Raw genomic sequence first — 22,486 nt, 5'->3', positions numbered from 1 at the left:
AATGTAATAGGGCAGAGTACGGTACTGGGATTTAAGAAAGGATTGGACGGTTTCCTGCTGGAAAAGAGGATAGAGGGGTATAAATAGAGGATTTCTGCACAGGTCCTGGACCTGTTGGGCCGCCGCGTGAGCGGACTGCTGGGCATGATGGACCTCAGGTCTGACCCAGCAGAGGCATTGCTTATGTTCTTATGTTCTTATTTAAGACCTGTTCCTGTTGTTCTAAGAAAGGAGGAAGGTTGCCTAAGGCTGCAGGCAAAATGGCCTTGCTTCCCGCCATTCTAAAGAGGGCTACAACTAACCATTATCAGCAAGAACATGCGAGGCCTCATTAGCTGAGGTCAAAATGGCTTGAACAGAGAGAAATGGGCTCTTCCCAGTGCACCAGCTTATTCTTTCACACCTCCGCTGCATTGCCCTGGGACAAAGTCTAACTTTTTCCCTGTCAGTGGCAAAGCGGAGACGTCACAAGATATCGGTGATATCCAGCTACCAGGATCAAGTAGAAAACCAACACTTATGTACCTTTCAGAGAGACATCTCTGCTCTTTCCCATTCAGAGTCTCTACTAAAATCTGTTTGCAGGGCTGCAGTTTGAGAGTAGATTTTTTTTTTGGGGGGGAAGGGGGGGAGGAAAGAGACCTACATGTAAAGTGCTTGAACAGATTGTTTGTTCCCTGTTCTTCCTCCAGCTAACATAATGCAACCATCTTGTTAAACCAAAGAGACATGTCTGTATGCCAATCCACTCACAGACCATCTGAGAAGGAACCAGGAATCCATGTCTCCTGGATGCTAATCAGAAGCTTACTTTAATACACAATTTGCTAGACATTACAAATTAAGAGATTGCCAGCGATTTCAAATAAGTACAGAAACACAGTAGCACAGCTGAGAGACTGATTTTCCAAGAAACACAAGGTGATTTTGGAAGGCAAACTAGATGCGTCTACATGGCAAAGGAGCAGCATTTCCTCTATTCATTGTGTCCAATTTCTTTAGCCCTTTTTTTCAAGGAAGGGGAGAGAGAATCTCAGGCAGGACGGGCAGAGAAAAAGGCTCTCCTCACACCTCACAGCCCCTCTGATTCGCTCTCTCTCTACAGGCCACCTTCAAACCTCACGCATACGCCACACCATCATCTCCATCTCTGGGTGATGCTTCTAGCACCATCTCCGAACCCGCCTCCACCCCTCAGAGCCCCCTTGCTCATTCTACTCAGCCCCGATACTTCTGCTTCTCTCCTGGCCCCTTCCAGTCACACCCCGCAGGCCCTTCAAGACCTTCATGCTCTCCAGAAACTTTTCCCTATGGTCCCCCCCACTCCTAACCTGAAGCCTCCATTTTGACCCAGCAGTCCCTTCTCCAATCCCCTCGCTCCTCTCCAGATACTTTTCCCTTGTGTCCCCCCTCCCACCCCATTTGGGGCATTCCCTCTGCCACTCTTTATCCCCCCCATCCTTCCTTCCATGAGGTACCTTTTCCCTTGTGTCCCCCTCCCACCCCATTTGGGGCATTCCCTCAATCACCTATTCTGCCACCCTTAATCCCCCCCATCCTTCCTTCCATGAGGTACCTTTTATAAACCTCTCTAGAATCTCAACCCTTAAGTTCCCCCTTCCCCCACAATCCCCCCCCCCCCCATGCCAATGCTTTGCCTGACGCTGCTCTGCTGCATAGTACAAAGTTTGGAAGATGTCATTTGTACAAAGTGCAACATTTGGACCCTAAGGGGGGGGTGGGGGAGAGGGAGATGTGGCCCAGTGCCCTGTACTGTCACTATCCCCTTCCAAATCCTAGGGTGACATGAAAGCATTGTGATAGAGATGGGAACAGAAGGGCTGCAGCCACCGATCTATGTTCCCTGGGGACTGGTCAATTCCATGACAATGCTCCAAACATGCAGCATCATGGCGACGGAGTCCTGCCCATTCCAGGTTAAGATTAGGACAGTGGGATGGATGGTGGGGCGGCAGCTTGGCGATCACTAGAATATACAGAGCCCTTTGGGAGCCAGGAGAGGACCCAGCTGGCTCTGTACTGGAAGGGATCAGGAGGAAATGCTGCTAAGAGAGAGGAAGCCAGCCACCCAGTCAGGACAACAAAGCTGGAGACTTACAGAAGAGAACGATTTACTGAGACTTTCCGAACTTGATGAAAGCTCCTGGGAAAGGAGAATAGAGAAAATAAAGCAAGGGGGGAAAGAAAAAGTGAACAGTTAAGCTCCACTTTTTATGTAAAATGTTTTAAAAATCATTTTCACTCACTAAAACTAGAGAAAAGCTTTCCAATTCATTGCGACTCCATGCTCTCTGCCTCCGCTCTCAGCAAACTGCTGCCCCACCCCCAAATCTCTTAAAGAAGTCTAGAAAACAAGTCATTTTAGCCCTCTACCCACACATCCTTCTAATGTCTCGCAGTTCATCTTCTCTCTCACTCCCATAGTCAGAGACTGGTGAAATTCCACCTCGTGTCCCGGGACACCGGCACTCACTGGAGTCCAGCCGCAGACATACCAAGGACTGGGAGGTCCAGGGGCCCCTGGTCTTGCACCACCTCATTATGTTTGATCATATGGCGCTGGAGTTTGAACCCACAGCTGGGAATGCTTGTGGACATTAAGTCTGTGGATTTGGATTTTCTGCAGTATCCATGCCGAGAACTTCCTTTGGTGAACAAGTTTAGCCGACAAAATTCTAGCCTTTGCTAGTTCCAGCCTACAGCTAGTCACGCTGTACAATCTGACTGCCCAAAATGCACAGCAGGTGGCCTCCAAGTATTCCTTTGAAACATACGAGGAAACACACATCAACATCACAGCACTTCTCCACTTTGACCCTCAGCAGATATCAGAGAAGGGCGACGGCAGAGAACAACAGAGCAATGCTTTCTACCACGTTTCCGGTACACAGAATGAGAGCATGTTCAAACTGACTTACAAGAGCATTTAAACTAAAACTTAATTTTATAGACCGGGTCTTCGACTCGGTTTACAATAATGCAAGTATAGTACATAAATATGGAAGAAGAATGTAATCTAGAATGGCTTTCAGAACTTTCCAAAATAAAACAAAGGGGTCTTGACTTCTAAGTGAAAGCGGTAACTCATTCCAGAGCTCAGTTAGTTTGAAAAAGTGGCTGAATCTCTCGAAAAAGTTCTACTTTTACCCTTAAGGCAGGGGTGTCAAAGTCCCTCCTCGAAGGCCGCAAGCCACTCGGGTTTTCAGGATTTCCCCAATGACTATGCATGAGATCTATTTGCATGCACTGCTTTCATTGTATGCTAATAGATCTCATGCATAGTCATTGGGGAAATCCTGAAAACCTGACTGGATTGCGGCCCTCGAGGAGGGACTTTGACATCCCTGCTTTAAGGGAAGGAAATGTCAGTTTTTAATTATTCAACCTGCTACTCCTCGGTATCTCTCTTCTCTCTCATTATACTCCTTCCCTGGGAATTCCATTCATTGGACAAATCTGTCTTATCTGTACCATTCTCCTCTACTATCCTCGACGCCAGACAATCTTGCTGCACCGTACACCTGGAACAGACTGCCCGAGTCAGTACTTCACGCTCAGGGCTAGATTCTCAAAACTTTGCGGTAAAAACCAATGGGCCGCTGTCACAGCCGTTATTGTCACGATTTCAAAAAGGCGAATCATTCTTAAAAAAAAAACAAAACACCACAACTGCCTATGCAAATGAGGTTGGCGGAGAGTAGCAAAGGTTCGCTAAATTTTCATGAGATGAGTTGCTGGTGATAGCAAATTGGCACAAGCACAGAATACGCCACGACGTCCTATGGCTGCGCCCATGGACGGTATGGGTAGATATCAAGGGCGGTGTGTCAATCGTAGGCATGCCAGAGATATTGGATGAAGGGGAAGGGAAGACAGGGGAGATGCAACGGTTGCTTTCAACAAGCGTAAGGCATGCCTTTTCTCTCCCCCCCCAAACTACTATAATTTATTGTAAATCTTTGTAATTTGTTTTTAATGTAAAATTTTATCATGAACCACAGCCAGGAACACATAAGACACGCCTATAATACACTCGCTCAAGAAGCATGCTTTTGTCCACCCCCTCCCAAAAAAGAGAGAGACTAAAATCTATGTGAATCATGTTATTTTTGTTTCACGCCAGAGAAGCTCCGTTCAGTGTGCTGGCACAGTACCAGCACCCCTGGACCAGTCGCTGATTTTTTTGCTCACCGAAAGCCGACGCCGTGCTTGGACAATCACTCAATAATGAAAAATCGACCAGAGTGCTCATTTAAATATCGACGAGCCCATTGAATTGGAGATTGCTAGGATGCTCGGAAAAGACCACGGTAAGCCGTTTTTGAGAATCCGCCGCTAGAATACATGCACGTTTAGCGACTGCGTTTAAAGGCAACATTTTAAGTTTTGAGAATCTAGGCCTCAGCCTCTGGCAGTATGCAAATCTAGGCTAAAAGACCGCCTTTTCAAGGCTGCTTTTAACTCTTAGCTCCCACTCGCTTATAAAAGTAAGAACATAAGAAGTTGCCTCCACTGGGTCAGACCAGAGGTCCATCTCGCCCAGCGGTCCGCTCCCGCGGTGGCCCATCAGGTCCGCGACCTGTGAAGTGGTTTCTGACCACTTCTATAACCTACCTCAGGTTCTATCTGTACCCCTCTATCCCCTTATCCTCCAGGAACCTATCCAAACCCTCCTTGAACCCTTGTACAGAGTTCTGGCCTATCACATCCTCCGGAAGCGCGTTCCATGTGTCCACCACCCTCTGGGTAAAAAAGAACTTCCTAGCATTTGTTCTAAACCTGTCCCCTTTCTGTCTGTTTCATCATTCCCTCTAAGAAATTCCCTGCCCCCCCTGTTTGTTGATTAGATTGTAAGCTCTGTTGAGCAGGGATTGTATCTGACATGTTTAATGTACGCGTGTCAATGCTATAGAAGTGATCCGCATCAGTAGGGCAGGACAGCGCCTAGGTCTTTGCCTTTTTAAACACTGGCACAGATTATGCAGAAACAGCAAACGCTCTCAGTTACACAGCACCAAGAGCTTTTGCTGTAGTGTTAATAGAGGGGAGCCGGGTTCTGAGACACGCAAGTCTTCTGTGAGGAAGCAGAGGTCTGATGGTTCAGGATCTGGGACAGAACTGTTTTGTCGCCGTCCCCATGGGAAACCATCCTGTGTCATTCTTTAGTGTCTATCCTATCTCAGTCCTCCTATGCCAGCATTCTTCAACGCAAGGGTCAGTGGTTGTGCCCATTCCTACTCCGATTCTTCAGCCTCTTCTTAAAGAATGACATGGAGGAGCGTAGGGAGAGGGGAGACATGATTGAGACACTTAAGTACATCACGGGACGGGTCGAGGTGGAAGATGATATCTTTCTTCTCAGGGGACCCTCGACCACAAGAGGACATCCGCTCAAACTCAGGGGAGGGAAGTTTCGTGGAGACGCCAGGAAGTACTTCTTCACGGAGAGAGTGATTGAGCATTGGAACAAGCTTCCAGTGCAGGTGATTGAGGCATGCAGCATCCCAAACTTCAAGAACAAATGGGATACCTATGTGTGATCCCTACGAGGGTCATGCCAAGGGATAGGGTCACTAGGATATAGACTTGAAAGAGAGGGTCAGTAGAGTGACAGTATAATTACAATTATACTTAAGGGGGTCAGTAGACTTAAAAGGGTGGGTCAATAGTGTGGGCAGACTTGATGGGCTGTAGCCCTTATCTGCCGTCATCTTTCTATGTTTCTATGGGGATGGTGTCCCGTGGTTATCTGCGGGGACGGCGACAAATTCTGTCCCTGTGTCATTCTCTCTGTGTGAGCTAATATCCCGATTTATGTAGAGAACCACCTGTGTGACAAGCCCTCCCCCATCCTGCATGAAAGACCTCTGTGACAGCTCTTTATGCGACACATTCATAACCGAGGAATCTGAAATTGCAAAAACCTGCTCAATAAACTCTCCAGGTTCCCCGCGGAGACTTTTCACGCACGAATATGTGAAACCAAAAGTGGGGCGCGTGACTTATTTATACCACAAGATAAGAGGGATATCGACTGCCTAAGCCTGAAAAGATTTCTGCCTCGCATGCAAATTTGTCTTTAAAAAAATGAAAAACATCTAGCACAGGGGTGTCCAATGTCGGTCCTCGAGGGCCGCAATCCAGTCGGGTTTTCAGGATTTCCCCAATGAATATGCATGAGATCTATTAGCATACAATGAAAGCAGTGCATGCAAATAGAGAACTGAATCCCCCTCCCAGCCATTCGAAATTGAGTGCTTCCACTGTATTGCACATGCACAGGCCATTTTAAATACCTGAATTTTTCAACTATAATGCTGCGGTTGAAAACTTAAATCCCCAAACACCCAAAGTTTCTCCTCCTAATTCCTCAGGACCCCCATGACCTCACATGGAAAAGGAAGAGGCTGCCCGTTTCAACCGAGAGAACGGTAAAGGAAAAGATCCTCAACTAGCAAGACATAGTCAGAGACCACAGAAAACTCAGTAACATACGCCATCCGATCACACGACTCCATTTACAAGCCAGCACCGGTTTCCCGTGAATCGGTTCAAAATCTATTGACACATCGGGTATTTCAGGAACCATTCCTATCTCACAGATTTATGGGCTCCATTTATTTACTGCCTTTTTGATAGGTCAGAGGGTATGAGAAAGGATGCTGTTTAGGGAAAGGTAGACTTTCTCTGGAATTCGCTCCCAGTGTACCTTAGGGAGGGCTGATGACAAAGCTCCTGGGTGGCCTGTGCTTTTAGTCTCATCTTGTCTTGGTCCTTAAACAATGTTTAGGCGTTCCTTAAAAAGTTTCTTGTTCAAGGACGCCTTTGAAAAATAGATAACATAATTTACAAATCACCAAATTTCTTAGATCTTAATCAGATTTATGCGTAGATCATAAATTTATCTTTTTTTTTTGTGTGTTACCCACCATATCTGTTCCCCCCTAAATGTTTCCTTTCTTTCTTTAAAGATTGTAGTTCATCCCCTTCACCTTCCGTACCAGTCATGTATTAGAATGTATAGAATTTCAATGTAATTGTATAAGAGAGTCTTGTTTCGCTCCCCATTTTTTTAAAATGTTATACGCATTGAGGAATTTGACATTGCGTACATAACAAAATTTAATAAAACTTGAAACTTGTTTGTTTTTCTGTTCTAATTTATTAATTGTAGGGGTTTTTTTTAATGTATACTATGACAACTGTATTGTATACTACTTTGATAAGAGAAGTGGGGGGAAAAGCACACAAAAGTGGCACAAAGCAGCCTAAGTAAAAACCCAAAAACCACAGAAGCAGCAGACGGGAAGCCAGGAAACTTGGCTTTACAACATTTGCAGAGCAATAAAATTTGGGCAGGTTGGATGGATCGATTTGGCATTAGCTATTTACAGATTATTTTCTTAAAAGAAAAAAATCACTGAGGCAACAGACCCATATGTACAAAGCAACATGAAACAGACCAAGAGAAAAGCTAAATGCATTAAATCATCAATTTCTTAAATAGTCATACAATGCATTTATTAACTTTGCTTGTGTGCACCCGCACCAACTCCAAATCAACCCCCTGCTTAAACATGCCCCTACCCGAGAACATGCCCAGTGCCAATGGGCAAAACATCTCATCTCCAACAGAGAGTTGCACAGGGACTGAAATCGAACCCACCCCTGAAAGTAATCTCTTCCATCCTCACCCAGCCCCATAAATTTCAGATATAGTTATTTCATTTCATTATGCTACTGAAGTACATCAGAGGCTCTGGCAGAGACCCAGTTACAAATAAGCAAAGACACTATTCATTTGGAAATATTAATTGGGAAGAATGCATACTTTGTAAATGGGTCTCTGTCGCAGCCTCTGATGTAAATATAGAAATACTCTCGCTCTCTACAGACAGCAGGATTACTCAGGCATACAAACGGGGTGCCAGAGAGTGCTGGGACAGAACTCAGGTCAAGTTCTGAGCAAGTACGGCCCCTCCTTAGCATAAAAAAGTACAACTGTTAGAAGTTGGAAGAGATCAGCATGTTTAATTAATCCTGCTATCTAGTCAAAAACACAAGAATTGCCATATTTGGAAAGACCAAAGGTCCATCAAGCCCATAAGAACATACGCATTGCCTCTGCCGGGTCAGACCAGGGGGTCCATGACCTGTAAGTGATCCTTTACCTAAATCGTGTATTCCCTATTCATTTAGTGTCCTGTATAGTTACCCTCTATCTGTATCCTTCAATCCCCTTCACCTTCAGGAAGTCATCCAATCCCAGTATCCTGTTTCCAACAGTGGCCAATGCAGGTCCCAAGTCCCTAGCTAGATCCCAAGTAGTAAAACAGATTTTAGGCTGCTTATCCCAGGAATAAACAGTGGATTTCCCCAAGCCATCTCAGTAATGGCCTATGGACTTCTCTTTTAGGAAATTAGCCAAACCTTTTTTAAACCCTGCTAAGCTAACTGACCCGGAAGCCATTCTTCTGATGCAAGGCTTCCAGGTCAGCACAAGTGTGGCTGCCTGAATTATGAAAAAGGGTGGAGGAGCCAGTACTTGGACATCTTGGAGGTGGCCCGGAGGCAGGTACATTCCCCGTGGGGACCCCACAAAAGGTACTTCTATCCCAGCAGATTTCCTATCAACCCTGTTCCCATGCAACTCTCTAAGCTCTGACTGTGGCTCATTCAGGTCACAAGGAGAAGATCCATTCCATAGCTCTCACCCCCAAAGATAACTGCACTTTTCTGAAATGTACCTGGCTTTTCTTCCTGAAGTTGTCCAAGTCTCTTTTTTCCCCTAAATTTAAGAATTTCAAAAATTTAGTCTAAGAAAAGACACGAACACTCAAATTAATACCACAAATATTAACTCTTACACAATGGAGAAGTGAGAAAGATCAAAATGTAAATAACCCCCCAAAATGTAATTGGAAGACACCTTCTACAGAGGAACTGCACCCATCTTAGTGTATCTGAAGCCCTCCTCGCATGTCAAGAATTAATAACCACAAATTCCCAGACTATGGAGTGAGATAGCACCCATCTTAGAAAATCTGACACCTCCCTCACATCTAGTTAATAACCAGCCCATTATACCAGCTATTCTTAGAATGAAGCAGCAGACAGGGCCCATTTTAATGTACTTCATGTCCCCCTTACATCTCGAGTGTTAGTAACCAGTGATTCCCAGAATAAGGAATCAGAAAGCAACCATCTTAGTGCATCCAACACCCCCTCACTTTTCAGGCATTAATAACCAGCCCATTATACCAGCGATTTCCAGAATAAGCAAATGGGCTCTTGCAGGAGGACTTGAACTAAAACGTAGCTCCCTGGAATAATACCCAAAAATTTCCAATGAAGAGTCCTCCTCTTAGCCGAGTGGAACAAAGCACATCTGGGAACAGCAGAATATTTTGCACATTAAAAAAAAAGCCATCTTTGCATATGAAGTAAAACTTAAAAATCAAACTCTTACATCCGTAAGCCACAAATGAAAGCAGGGAGGGTTCTCTCTAAGTAACATTATCTTGAAAGCTGACCAGAAAGGAGGAACGATCCAAGCTATCCTGTTTCTGCAATGCAACCCTTCTTCCAACGTCTCATTTACCAAAGAAGCGCTACCAGTAAAATAATACAATCTAGATACCAACTTTAAGACCAAGGAGCTTAAGCACCCCAGAGAAGCAGTTTCTCAAATAATCTCCGGGGATGGGGGAATTGAGATTTAGAGAAAGACAAGAGGACAGATTTGTCCTCGTCTCGGCGGGATCTATGTCCATTCCCGTCACTGTGAATTCTGTCCTCATCTGCACAAGCCTCAAATGCTTTAAAATCATTAAGTGTTTGAGGCTTGTGCATATGAGGACAGAGCTTGAGGGGATGGGAACAAATTTGTTGCGGTGTCATTCTCTACCCAGATTCTTAAACCCACCCACGTGGAGACAAAAAATGGTGATGAAATGCCTCAGATGAATAGAAGATTTCTAATTAGAAAGTGAATGGTATAAAATATGCATGTGTTTTGATGTGTTGAGTGAGCTTTAGATGGGGACCTCTGCTGTGAGGAACCAAGGTCAGCGCAAGGCAGACTTCTAGTCTGTGTCCCCTGTATCGGTGTTTGTCAACTCGGTCCTGGAGTACCCCCTTGCCATACACTGCCTCCATTATATGCAAATGTCTTTCACGCATATTCATTGGGGACATCTTGAAAACCTGACTGGCAAGGGGGTACTCCAGGACTGAGTTGAGAAGCACTGCCCTGTATCACAAGACAGATTAGGATGGGCTTTGAAAGCTACTCCAGCAGCTGAAACCAGGGCTGTGGCACTGGAAGCAATTTTGGGTGGAATCAGTAAAAATGTAGATTTCTTCAGCTTCAAAATAAAAAACAAACAAACCATTATAATATGGTAAATGTGTAATTTTCTACTTAGATATATATACTGGTAAAATATAAGTTATATTCACCAATAAGAGAAAAAGCTTACTATTAGTAGAAGTTGGAGCCAGACTGTAGAAAAACAGGAATCCGAAGGTTGGTGAACCGACTCCACAGCCCTGGCAAAATGCGAGGACAGTGTACCAGGTGGACTTTCGCAGTCCCTGATCTAAAAATGGTAAAAGTGTCTAGAGTCCAGTATTTTATACATTATTGGCTTAATCATGAACTGACAGCGAGTGTAACTGCTGGGCAGACTGGATGATATTTGGGTCTTTATCTGCCATCATCTACTATGTAATATTAAGCTTTCTAATTACTGAATTTGGGTTCCTAATTCTCCAAGGTTCCCCATTTCTGTTAAATGCCTCTAATATCAGATTCCTAAGATTAGAGGCTGAGTAAACATCCTCTCTCGGGTGTCTTTTTTTCCAAGCTGAAGAGTCCCAACCTCCTTAGCTTCTCTTCATAAGAAAGCTGCTCTATCCCCCTAGTGAGCTGATAGTTTTAAACTCTGCTTTGCTTTTTAAAACCATCAAGCTGAGAACTTGAACATGTCCACTCCACTGCAACTCCCAGATCTTTTTCCTAGGTGGCAATTGTTGATCCGGAGCCCTGTATTGTGCACCTGTAACTGGATCTTCTCTGTCTACACACATCACTGAACTCGTACATATTAAATTCAGCAGCCGTTTGGATGCCCCTCACTAGTTTAAATGTGCTTTTTAATGACATTTGGTCATGTTACTAATGTTACGCTTTTAACACAATGCATCATGCTTTATACTGCCTTGGGTGAATCACTTCATAAAGGTGGTTACAAAATCCTCAAAAACAATATTTGTGTCATCTCTCTTGCTGCTCCTTTGTCCAAATGGTTAGTAAATACCTTGAACAGCACCAGTGCCAGCACACATCCCCGAGGCAGGTCACAATCTACCTCTCTTACGTGAAAGTCATCTATTTAGTCTGACTTTCTGTTGTACTGCAGAAAAGACCCTGAGCTAACCCAGACACTGCACTCCTGCTGCCACTTCCTTCTAGAACACGGGGAGCTTGCGGCAGTCCGAAATCCTGCGTGCGACGTCCTGGACGACATCTCTTCTATCAGAGCATGGCAGACAGCTGGCATTTGCTGTGGAGTCTGACCACTTCCTTCTCACCTGCACCACCTCATCAGAGATGGAAACAGATTTTGCAGGGGACCCCTCTGCACATTCATCTCAGTAAAGGAGCAACATATGAATTACCCAGGAGAGAGAAAGGACAAGCAAAGCAGCATGTTGAGAACAGAGAGAAGCGGGTGTAGCAAATCCCGATGGTCACTTTTGGTGGGTATTTCTTTGGCCTCTTCTATTTCTTCATGCCATACGCAGACATTAACCACCTCTCCCTGTCCCCAAGTTATCATTGTCTTACAAACACAAAAGCACAAGTGAAACTGGCAGTCACAGTACCCCACAGGAAACAGAGAGAGATAAAGCATTTTTCCTAGGCACAGCACAATAAGCAGCTTACTTTTATGCACTCAGATACCACCCCAGAAGCCTGCTCTCTGCTTAAAAGTGACCTGGAATCCCATTTAGTAAAAAGCAGAGGATGTCCAGGAAGCCTCTGCTGCCCCCCTCCCTCCCTCAGACCTACATTACCTCCTCCTCATTCTCCACCTTAGGGTTGCTGGAAGTGCGCTTTAGGTTACTGCTCAGGCTGATGCTGACAGTGGCATCAGACTTGGATCTCTGGTGAGTTCGTTTAGAAGGAGAGAGTCCCACATCAGGGGCAGGGCCCAGCACGGGCAGCTCACGCCTTTTCTGGGCTGGCTTCAGTTCATCAGAGAGGATGAGCTTCCGCAGTTTGGTCCCCCGGGAGTGCCGCTGAGTGGAAATGTGCATGTCGGAGGAATACGCGCCCAGAAGCCAGGCACACTGCAGGGAGAAGTTGATACTCTGCCGACAGCGGTGCACAATGTAGGGTTTAATAGCATCACCTACATCCTCGTCCATGTGGATGTACATATTTAGCAGCTGAGGCAGGTAGAAGTCCACCTCCTCATTCTTGAAGCAAAACAGTCGGTTTCCAATGTAGGCCTGCACCCCAGGTTCCTTGGAATTGTACAGATACGAAATGGCCATTGAGATGTCAAAGAGTTTGGACTCAAAGAGTCGCAGAAGCCAGGACTGCTTAGCTGAATTGTTCTTTTGCCGCCTGCGAGCATTTTTCACCGTGTTTATGTCCATGACAGATTCATCTTCCTCTTGGATTTTGGAAGAAGCCTCTGTTTTTACACTATTGCTTCTGGTTGCAATGTCTCCGTTCTCCAGCGTGATGCTCTCTGTGGTTTCACTGCCATCGACCTTGTCCAAGCTCTCAGTGGAGGTGCCATGCAGCAACTTCACCTTCTCCAGAACCTCTTCACAGGCCTTCTTAGCCACCTCGGGGTCAATCACTAGGGTGAGCTCCCCTACACCCTCTGTGATGATGTCCAAAGCAGTACCTCCATTTTCTTGAGGGCATAGACTTGGCAGACGGTCCACAGGCTGATCAGGGACTGGTTCCACCACTGTGTCACCCATCTCAGTGGCACTGCCACACACTGGGAGGCTGGAAAAACACAACAGAAGTGGGAAAAAACATCTGTGAAACACCTCTCAATAAATAGGAAAACAATTCTAAGAAAGTAGAAAGGGTGTCTCGATCTAACAAGATCCCCTTCACTCTTACTATCTGAGGCTTCTTTGGGCTTTGGCCTGGGAGTAAAATAGGAATTACAGGAAATATTTTAGGATAGCTTGGAGGATTTTTAAGACTTTGTTCTTAGAGAAAATATAATGAAAGAAACCACCATGTGGGATCCCTCAAGGATCACCCTTGTCCACATGTGTTAGGAACCAGTTGAAGATTTCCAAAGCTAAATTTTTGATATATGCAAATGATATTGCTCTACTAAATACATCCTCAAGTACAGACTGTTCATAGCACTGTACAATGGCCTGGTGCATACAAATTGAAAATCGAACCACATTAAACCAATTTCTTTGGTCGGGGGCATAGTCATCTCATACTCATTTAATAGTTCATAAGGTAACCTTACCACTGAAAATCCTAGATGTGCAACTGGATCAGGACATTATAATGGAAGCTCAAACCTTGCCATTAAAGCCAAGTTTTTTACAAATGGAAATAACCGATGGGTGTGAAAGCATTTTTCTTGACTCAGTTTAGAACAGTAGTCTCAAATTTGCGGCCCACCAGGTACTATTTTTGAGTCCCTCAGTACGTTTTATTATAATCACAAAAGTAAAATAAAACCGTTTCTTGATCAGATGTCGCTTTAGCTATTATTATTAAGACTTAACCAAAAGGAAAGATTTATAAACTATAGAGAGAGTTTTACCTCATGCAAAATTGTCATTTCTTTAATAAAGAAAAATGGGGAGACCCAATGATCCACAGTGAAAACAATGCACCGATGAAAACAAAAAAACTGTGGATATAGATGTTCTGGAGATAGTTTATTATACACCGACACATAAAAACATGAAAATTCAATGAAAAAAAGTACAATAATAAAAAAAATACAGTGATAAAATTCCAACCGGACCCTACACGGTCCGTGTTTCGGCAAACACGCCTTCCTCTATTGCATTTTTTTTTTTTTTTTTGCCGCTTCAGCTTGTCTGCGTGTTCTTTGCTCACACGTTTAAAGACAACAGACCGTTTCCAGTCCAATTCTTTATATGCGAGGTTGCAAACCACTGGACCCCCTGAAGAAGGCGCGTTCGCCGAAACACGGACCGCGTAGAGTCCGGTTGGATTTTTACCGCTGTATTTTCATGTTCTCGTAGGTCAGCAGGTAACCAATTACCTCCAGAACATCTGTCTCCACAGTTTTTTTTTTGTTTTCTTGTTTCCCTGAGGCCCTCCGAGTACCTCCACATCCCAAAACGTGGCCCCGCGAAGGGTTTCGAAGGACGCACGGCTTTTCCCCCCCCGAGGCCCCATCCGATTACAGCAAAGGGTAGCCGGGGCAATTACTGTCCAACGTCAAGGTCTCCCCTGCCCCACTAACTTGCACCGGAGGCCTGCAGCTGGGTTTTAAGCGTGTAAGTTTTTGGTTTTTTTTAAATCTTTATTCATTTTAATCTTTCAACAAGTGTACATATTAAAACCATACAAATTCTTGAAAACCTCACTTGTAAATCTATCAAGAAAAACAACAATTGTATATATATAAACCCCAACCCACCCCCCTCCCCATTATTATTATTAATAATCACAATATCATAAGAACCCTTCCCCCTCTCTATTGTTCACGGTGGAACTGGTGTTTAATCATCACAAAAAGATGTCAATGGCCCCCATAAGTTTAAGTTTTTTTAATGAATTGGCTGCACTCGCTGCTTCCCCTTAATGAAGGGAACCCAACAGGCTAATTTGGAGGTAGCTCGGGGGAGGGGAAGCGGCCTAGTGGTTCAAAGGTTCAACCCTGCACCGCCCCAGGGACCGGGCCTGGGAGTCTCGGCGCTAAATTAACGCTCCCCCCGGCGCTAAATTAACGTCCCCCCCTCTCACCTCCGCCGACTTAGCTCGGGGCATCGGGGTTCCGCTTCTCCCGCCGCTCTTCTAAGATAGAGGCTTTGCACAGGAACCTTCGGGGGAAACGGTGGTGGTGGTGGTGGGGGGGGCGCGGTCCCGGCTTCCCACCCCCCAGGTCCTGCGCTGCGGGTGCCCGTCGCCGGCGGCGGCCTCAGGCTGCCGTCTTTCCGTCCGCCGCGTCCCGCCCACCGGAAATGGTAGCCGAGGAGGCGGGACTTCCCCCCGCCTCCTCGGACGCCACGTCCGGAGGGCGGGGCGGGAGGGCCGGAGCCTCGTCGAAGGCCGCAGGCGCGCAAGTCACGTGAGCGGAGGAGGCGTCGCGGCCCCGCCCGCTTTCTGGAGTCAGGGCCAGGTTTGCACGTGCTGCCTTGCTCTCACCTAGATCAGTTCCGGCCATTCACTTAGTAGCAGCCCTGGCTAGACAATTACATCAATGGAGCCAGGTTGACCTAGAAATTAAGCCAGCTCTGTTCGACAAATTTATCTCCTAGTCAGATCCCCCCCCTTTTTTTAAAAAAACTATTATTCAACATGTTGATATTGCCTATTCTCACTAATTGTATTCTGTATTCATAAGAACATAAGAAGTTGCCTCCACTGGGTCAGACCGAGGTCCATCTCGCCCAGCGGTCCGCTCCCGCGGCGGCCCATCAGGTCTGCGACCAGTGAAGTGGTTTCTGACCACTCCTATAACCTACTTCAGGTTCTATCTGTACCCCTTATCCTCCAGGAACCTATCCAAACCCTCCTTGAAACCCTGTACAGAGTTCTGGCCTATCACATTCTCCGGAAGCGCGTTCCATGTGTCCACCACCCTCTGGGTAAAAAAGAACTTCCTAGCATTTGTTCCAAACCTGTCCCCTTTCAATTTCGCCGAGTGACCCCTAGTGCTTGTGGTTCCCCACAGTTTGAAGAATCTGTCCTTATTCACTTTCTCTATGCCCTTAAGGATTTTGAAGGTTTCTATCATGTCCCCTCTAAGTCTCCTCTTCTCCAGGGAGAACAGCCCCAGCATTTTTAACCTGTCAGCGTATGAAAAATTTTCCATACCTTTTATCAGTTTAGTCGTCCTCCTCTGCACTCCCTCGAGTATTCACTGACTGTTCAGTGACTTCTTGGCCATTTGTATTCTGAAATTGGCTGCTTGTCCAGCCCTCTTCACTGTAACATATCCTTATGTTTCTCACTAATTGTACTCTAAACTAAACCTTAAGTTTATATACTCCCCTCCTCATGCTCACCTCAATATCTACATTACTTGTAAATCTAGTTTATTGTAATTTCTTATTAAACTTTGTTTAATTGATGTGAACCGCCTAGAACTCCCTGGGTATGGCGGTATACAAGAATAAAGTTATTATCTAATATAATAAAATGATAGGCCGCGCATGCGCACTAAAAAAAATGTGTTCCCTGGTCCGTCAGGAAAATACGAGTGCGCATGCGCGCCTACAACGTCACCACAGCCTAGCAACTCCGACCACAACCTTCCACCCTCAACCGCCTATGCCGGCTCAGGCTGGCGCATTGAGGAGTCGGAATGCAGACCCGGAAGAGCGAAGGAAGCCTCACACTGAGCAACTGTATTTACACTGTGCAACGAGCCTCTGCCACGGTCCCGGGTTCCTCTCAGCCTACCCTTCTCGCGGTCTGGCCGGCTACCTTAGTCCTTTGCCGCCGCCGCCACCCCCTTCCCTTCCCTACCCGCAGTCGACAAAACTCTTGCCTCCAGCAGCCGCCGCAGCACTGTAAACACGCTGTTTCGCGGCCTCTACTGCCTTCATTTGCTCTTCCGTTTCTCTGATGACGTCATCAGGGACATGGAAGAGCAAATTGGGGCAGTAGAGGCCGCGAAGCAACGTGTTTACAGTGCTGCAGCGGCTGCTGGAGGCAAGAGGTTTGTCGACCGCGGGAAAGGAAGGGGGTGGCGGCGGTGGCAAGGGACTAGGGGAGCTGGCCAGACCGCGAGAAGAGAAAATCGCGTGGGCCACGAAGAGACAGGGAGGAACTGGGAAGAAGGAAGAGGGAAAGGGGCCTGCTTTGGGGTAAGGGTGTGCTTGGAGGCACACAGCTTTGCTTGGGGGGGAGACAGAAGGGGGGCCACGGAGAGACAGGGAGGAACTGGAGCTGGAGAGGGAAAGGGGCCTGCTTTGGGGAAGGGCTGTGCTTGGAGGCAGACAGCTTTGCTTGGGGGGGAGACAGAAGGGGGACCACAGAGAGACAGGAACTGGAGAGGGAAAGGGGCCTGCTTTGGGGGAGGGGTGTGCTTGGAGGCAGACAGCTTTGCTTGGGGGGGAGACAGAAGGGGGGCCATGGAGACACAGTCAGGGAGGAACTGGAGGGCCAGAGGGAAAGGGGTCTGCTTTGGGGGAGGGGTGTGCTGGGAGGTAGATAGCTTTGCTTGGGGGGGAGAAAAAATGGGGGGCCACGGAGAGACAGTCAGGGAGGAATTGGAGGGGTAGAGGGAAAGGGGTCTGCTTTGGGGGGAGGGGTGTGCTGGGAGGCAGACAGCTTTGCTTGGGAGGGGAGACAGAAGGGGGACCACGGAGACACTGTCAGGGAGGAATTGGCAGGGTAGAGGGAAAGGGAGCTGCTTCGGGGGGGAGGGGTGTGCTGGGAGGCAGATCATTTTGCTTAGGGGGGGAAGACAGAAGGGGGGCTATGGAGAGACAGGGAGGAACTGGAGGGGGAGAGGGAAAGGGGGCTGCTTTCTAGCACCCGTTAATGTAACGGGCTTAAAGACTAGTTATTATAATATACCGCATCATCTCGACTGCTCAGTGATATCTTCCTTATTTATATTCTGTAATTCGCTGGTTGTCTAGCACTCTTCACTGTAAACATGTCGTTATTATGTTTCTCCCTAATTGTACTCTGTAATCACTGACTGCTCAGTGACATCTTCGCCATCTGTATTCTGTAATTCGCTGATTGTCCCGCTCTCTTCGCTGTAAACCGCCTAGAAGTCGCAAGATTGTGGCGGTGTAGAAAAAATAAAGTTATTATTCAAATATGATTTAACCAGTCAATACAGGGATTAAAAATTATCTCCCTGGCTGGCATGTATTATTTTACTATAAATATAGAACTTATTGTCTGATCCCCTGCCACTGTGAACAGAAGACCAGTCATGCGCTCTTTACCTCATCAGATGTCAGTTCTGTATTGATCAAGTTTTACCCACATCTCTAGTCACATAAGGAAAACGCCTCAGGAATAAACTGTTACTTCCTACTTAGCCCACAGTAAAACATGAAGAAAGGATATTAGCTAACAACTTTCTATTACATAAGCACAGTCACAGGTTGCCACAGTAGTACTTTCTTCTACCAGGGCAGGTTAGACTGCATGCCCAAAGTAACTAGCTCAGGGTTACCAATGTGCAAGCACAGGCCATGTCTTTCTGAAGAAGAGGTACAGAAAAGCAGTTACTTACCATAACAGGTGTTATCCAAGTACAGCAGGCAGATATTCTCACATGTGGGTGACATCATCCACAGAGCCCCGGTACAGCCACTTTAAGACTTTTAGAACATCTGCAATAGCCTTGCACCGCGCATGCACGAGTGGCTTCCCAACATAGGTTCACGGCTCCTCAGTTCGTTAAGCAAACTAAGCCAACCAGGGGAGGTGGGTGGGTTGTGAGAATATCTGCCTGCTGTACCCAGATAACACCTGTTATAGTAAGTAACTGTGCTGGGGGGGTGTCAGTTGGTGGTGGGAGAGATTAAAATTATAAATACAGGTTCCACATGCAATTGACTTGTACCTTATCAAGAGGGAAAGACCTCAGCAGCCTGCTCCATGCACCGAAAAGTCAATTCAAGCAATGGTTTCTTCAGCAGGACAGAATTTCCATCATAGGTCATAAAACCCTCACAACCACCCGAAAAATCTTTTTATAATAGTGTCTGTAACACCCAACTCTTTCAATCGGTGAATGGTTGAAACAAAAAAATACAATGCACTTATCTGTTCGCAAATAAGAGCACCGATTGAAAGAGTTGGGTGTTACAGACACTATTATAAAAAGTTTTTTCGGGTGGTTGTGAGGGTTTTATGACCTATGATGGAAATTCTGTCCTGCTGAAGAAACCATTGCTTGAATTGACTATTCGGTGCATGGAGCAGGCTGCTGAGGTCTTTCCCTCTTGATAAGGTACAAGTCAATTGCATGTGGAACCTGTATTTATAATTTTGATTCTGAAGAGGTTCTTATCCATTTTTTTGGAGTAGTAGTTTACTATGGTGGGAGAGATTAGCCATCTCTGTTATGAGGCTTCCTACAAGCTCTGGCAAGAATGGAAAAATAACCCATTAGTTCAGGAATAGTGTGGAATTACACAAGAATAGAGGTTTACCTACAATATACTGTATTTCCAGCAGAAGCTCCAAATTCAAATTCACAACCACTACCTGCTTATAAGAAACCAAGCTGGTTCCCCATCACCTGACTTCCACTGAGAAATGGCCACCCCTGAGGAGTCCTTCACCTGCTTCTCTGCAGAGCATACCTAGCAGGGAATTTACAAATCAGCAATCAGTATTCTTGGCTTCCTCCAATTTGTTTCCATATCTTCAAGTTTCAAGTTTATTAGGTTGCTTGTTGAATCGCTTAATCAGATTTCTAAGCGATGTACAATAAAATATACACATAAGAAAACGAAAACATTACATACAATTTATCAATTATAACAAAAACAAAGGGAAAGAGGAAGAGAAATACATTTTTTATAGTAAAGAAAGAACATAAAGGGAAAACACATAAGGAAATTAAAAAATGAGTAAAAAATAATTAACTAGAGTAACACTGTATAATAAAATTTAATTAATTTGCAAATGCGTCTTTAAACAAGAAGGTTTTTAATTCGCTTTTAAATTTCCCAAACACTTTCTCCTCCCGTAAAAACATAGGAAGCGCATTCCAGATCTGGGGAGCTGTACATGAGAAGATAAATTGTCTTCTTGTGCCGATTACTTTTAACGTAGGAATTGATAAAAGATTCCGTTCACTAGATCTTAAAGTTCTTTTAACAGAATATGGAATAAGTAGTCTGAATAAAAATGCTGGAGTCTTATTTTCTAATGTTTTAAAGATAATAGTACATAATTTGTGTGTAATTCTGTGTATGACTGGAAGCCAATGAGCCTTTTTAAGGAGTGGTGTCACATGATCGAATTTTTTAGATTTTGTTATTAATTTAATAGAAGCATTTTGAATAATTTGTAAGCATTGTTGAATAAATAATAAGACTGTTTCCATATATTTAGTGTCCACATATCACACGACAGTGCAAACTCATGTCTACCACTCCATTAACACGCAGCTCCCAATAATGTTACAAAACAGGGTTGTCATGAATAATTTTATTACAAAAGTATATTTAGAAACATAGTTAAATGCAAAGCTTTACTGTTGTTCACAGCTATAGCAGACTCAAAGAATCCTCTGAAAGCAATGTATATGTTATGATGGCAAAAGCCAGCTTTGTGGAGCAGTAAAATACAGACACCACACAGGAAAACCCATTTTAGTAAACAGGATCCAGCTACGAGTCCATACGCAGTGATAGAATACCTTGCACTTCATTGCTGGCCCTGAGCTTGGAGTCCCACTCGCCCTCTGGGGCCTCGGTTGCACAAGATCTCTCAAAAGCTCACAGTAGGCTAAGAGCATTGTCTTTTACTAAAACATACAATGGAGGAAGTGCTGTATTCTTCAGCATGTGTAAAATACTCAGAACTGCCATCTTTCAAACCACTTTGGAGATGAGTGCATAAAGTTACAGGCCATCTCTGCTCCTTTTGATTTTCTAAGAAGGCAGAAAGCAACGCTAAAACCAAAATCAAATATGTACACACCAGGATGTTGAAAATACCATGGCCTTGAGCTAGAGAATGACACGGGGACAAAGTTTTCCCCGTCCCCACGGGAACTCATTTTCCCATCCCGGCAAGTTCTTTTCCTTCCCTGCCCCATTCCAGCAAGCTCCGACCTCAGCTGCACAAGTTTCAAGTTTATTAGGATTTTATATACCGCCTATCAAGGTTATCTAAGCGGTTTTTACAATCAGGTACTCAAGCATTTTCCCTCTCTGTCCCGGTGGGCTCACAATCTATCTAACGTACCTGGGGCTATGGAGGATTAAGTGACTTGCCCAGGGTCACAAGGAGCAGCGCGGGGTTTGAACCCACAACCCCAGGGTGCTGAGGCTGTAGATCCAACCACTGCGCCACACACTCCTCAAACCCTTTAAAATCCTAAGTAGCAACATTCTAGAGCTCAAACTGTGATGTCATAATGCCTCATTCCACCAATGCCTAAGCTCCGTCCTCATCTGCCTCAAACCCTTTAAAATCCTAAGTAGCAACATTCTAGAGCTCAGCTTGTGATGTCATAATGCCTCATTTCACCAATGCCTAAGCTCCGTCCTCATCTGCGCAAGCCTCAAACCCTTTAAAATCATAAGTGTTCGAGGCTTCTGCGGTTAAGGCAGAGCTTACAGGAATGGGGCAGGGATAGGGACCGTGACAAAACTTGCGGGAACGGGATGGGGAAATTGAGTTCATGCAGGGATGGGGAAAAATTGTCCCCTTGTCATTCTCTACTTCCTACATTTATTTGCCTTTCATGAGAGACAGCTACCTTGCATCTATGAGTGACCTACTCTTAAATGTTAAATCCACCCTGTCAGCTTTTCAATTGCAAAGCTGATCCTCTGGGTCAAAGCTTGTCGGGATTTGATGACGATACTGTGAGGACAGAGCCCAGGATGACCTGAGTTGCATAAGAATAAAATCCCAAGACTCTTTCAACCTAATCTTAGGATTTTCTTTCTTTTGATGGACCTGCCTATCTGATAGCACTACACAAGCTTCGGTAAACCACTTTCGCCAGAGGCGAAACTCCTCATCCCCCAAAGTTCATCTCGTACTCTGAGATCCACAAATCAAAATCTCCTTCTGATCCCCTCTATTAAACATTTTTACTACACACGGAAAATAAATTTCTCCGTCTCTGCTCCAACGCTATGGAACTCTTTACCACAACCTCTTCGCGACGAACAACAACTGGATAAATTTAAGATAGGCCTAAAGACTTTTCTATTCCGTGATGCATTTATTTCAGTTTAGTATCTACTTCTCAGTTATTTTCAATTATTTAACTTTCAAAAATTATTTCTAAAAGACTTTTTCCCCACCCAAATGTTTTTTTTCCCATTCCCTCTTTCTCCCTTTTCTCTTAGCAATGTAACTTTACCCTTCCATAAACCTCTTCCCTCACAATCAAGTTTGTCTTGTTTATGTTTTAATATACACTGTTTGTACTTCTAAATATTGAATATATTAACTCCTCTTTCTTATTTATATTTTTATTGTAATGTAAACCGGCCAGATATTCATTTGATGGTCGGTATATTAAAACCTAATAAACTT

At 45.1% G+C, this 22,486-nt stretch overlaps 1 protein-coding gene across 4 annotated transcripts in view; it reads right to left on the bottom strand.

The window, feature by feature from the left end:
- PI4KB (phosphatidylinositol 4-kinase beta) overlaps positions 1-15,272 on the bottom strand; it is a 33,324-nt gene extending 18,052 nt beyond the window's left edge. The window contains exons 1-3 of one of the 4 annotated variants that reach the window (XM_033924230.1): positions 15,026-15,272; positions 12,103-13,054; positions 2,120-2,164 (exon numbers count right to left, since the gene is read on the bottom strand). In XM_033924230.1, coding sequence (XP_033780121.1) covers positions 2,120-2,164; positions 12,103-13,026 — 969 coding nt within the window. In that variant the 5' untranslated portion in view covers positions 13,027-13,054; positions 15,026-15,272. Of the gene's footprint in view, positions 1-2,119; positions 2,165-12,102; positions 13,055-15,025 lie in introns of those variants that run through there. The other 3 variants (XM_033924232.1, XM_033924231.1, XM_033924233.1) reach the window with 3 other exon arrangements.
- Between the last annotated feature and the right edge of the window lie 7,214 nt (positions 15,273-22,486).

The sequence above is a fragment of the Geotrypetes seraphini genome, chromosome 16 (assembly GCF_902459505.1).
Source record: "Geotrypetes seraphini chromosome 16, aGeoSer1.1, whole genome shotgun sequence".
Lineage (NCBI taxonomy): Eukaryota > Metazoa > Chordata > Amphibia > Gymnophiona > Dermophiidae > Geotrypetes > Geotrypetes seraphini.
The sequence above is the reverse complement of the archived record's forward strand: the minus strand, read 5'-3'. Positions and strand labels throughout refer to the sequence as shown.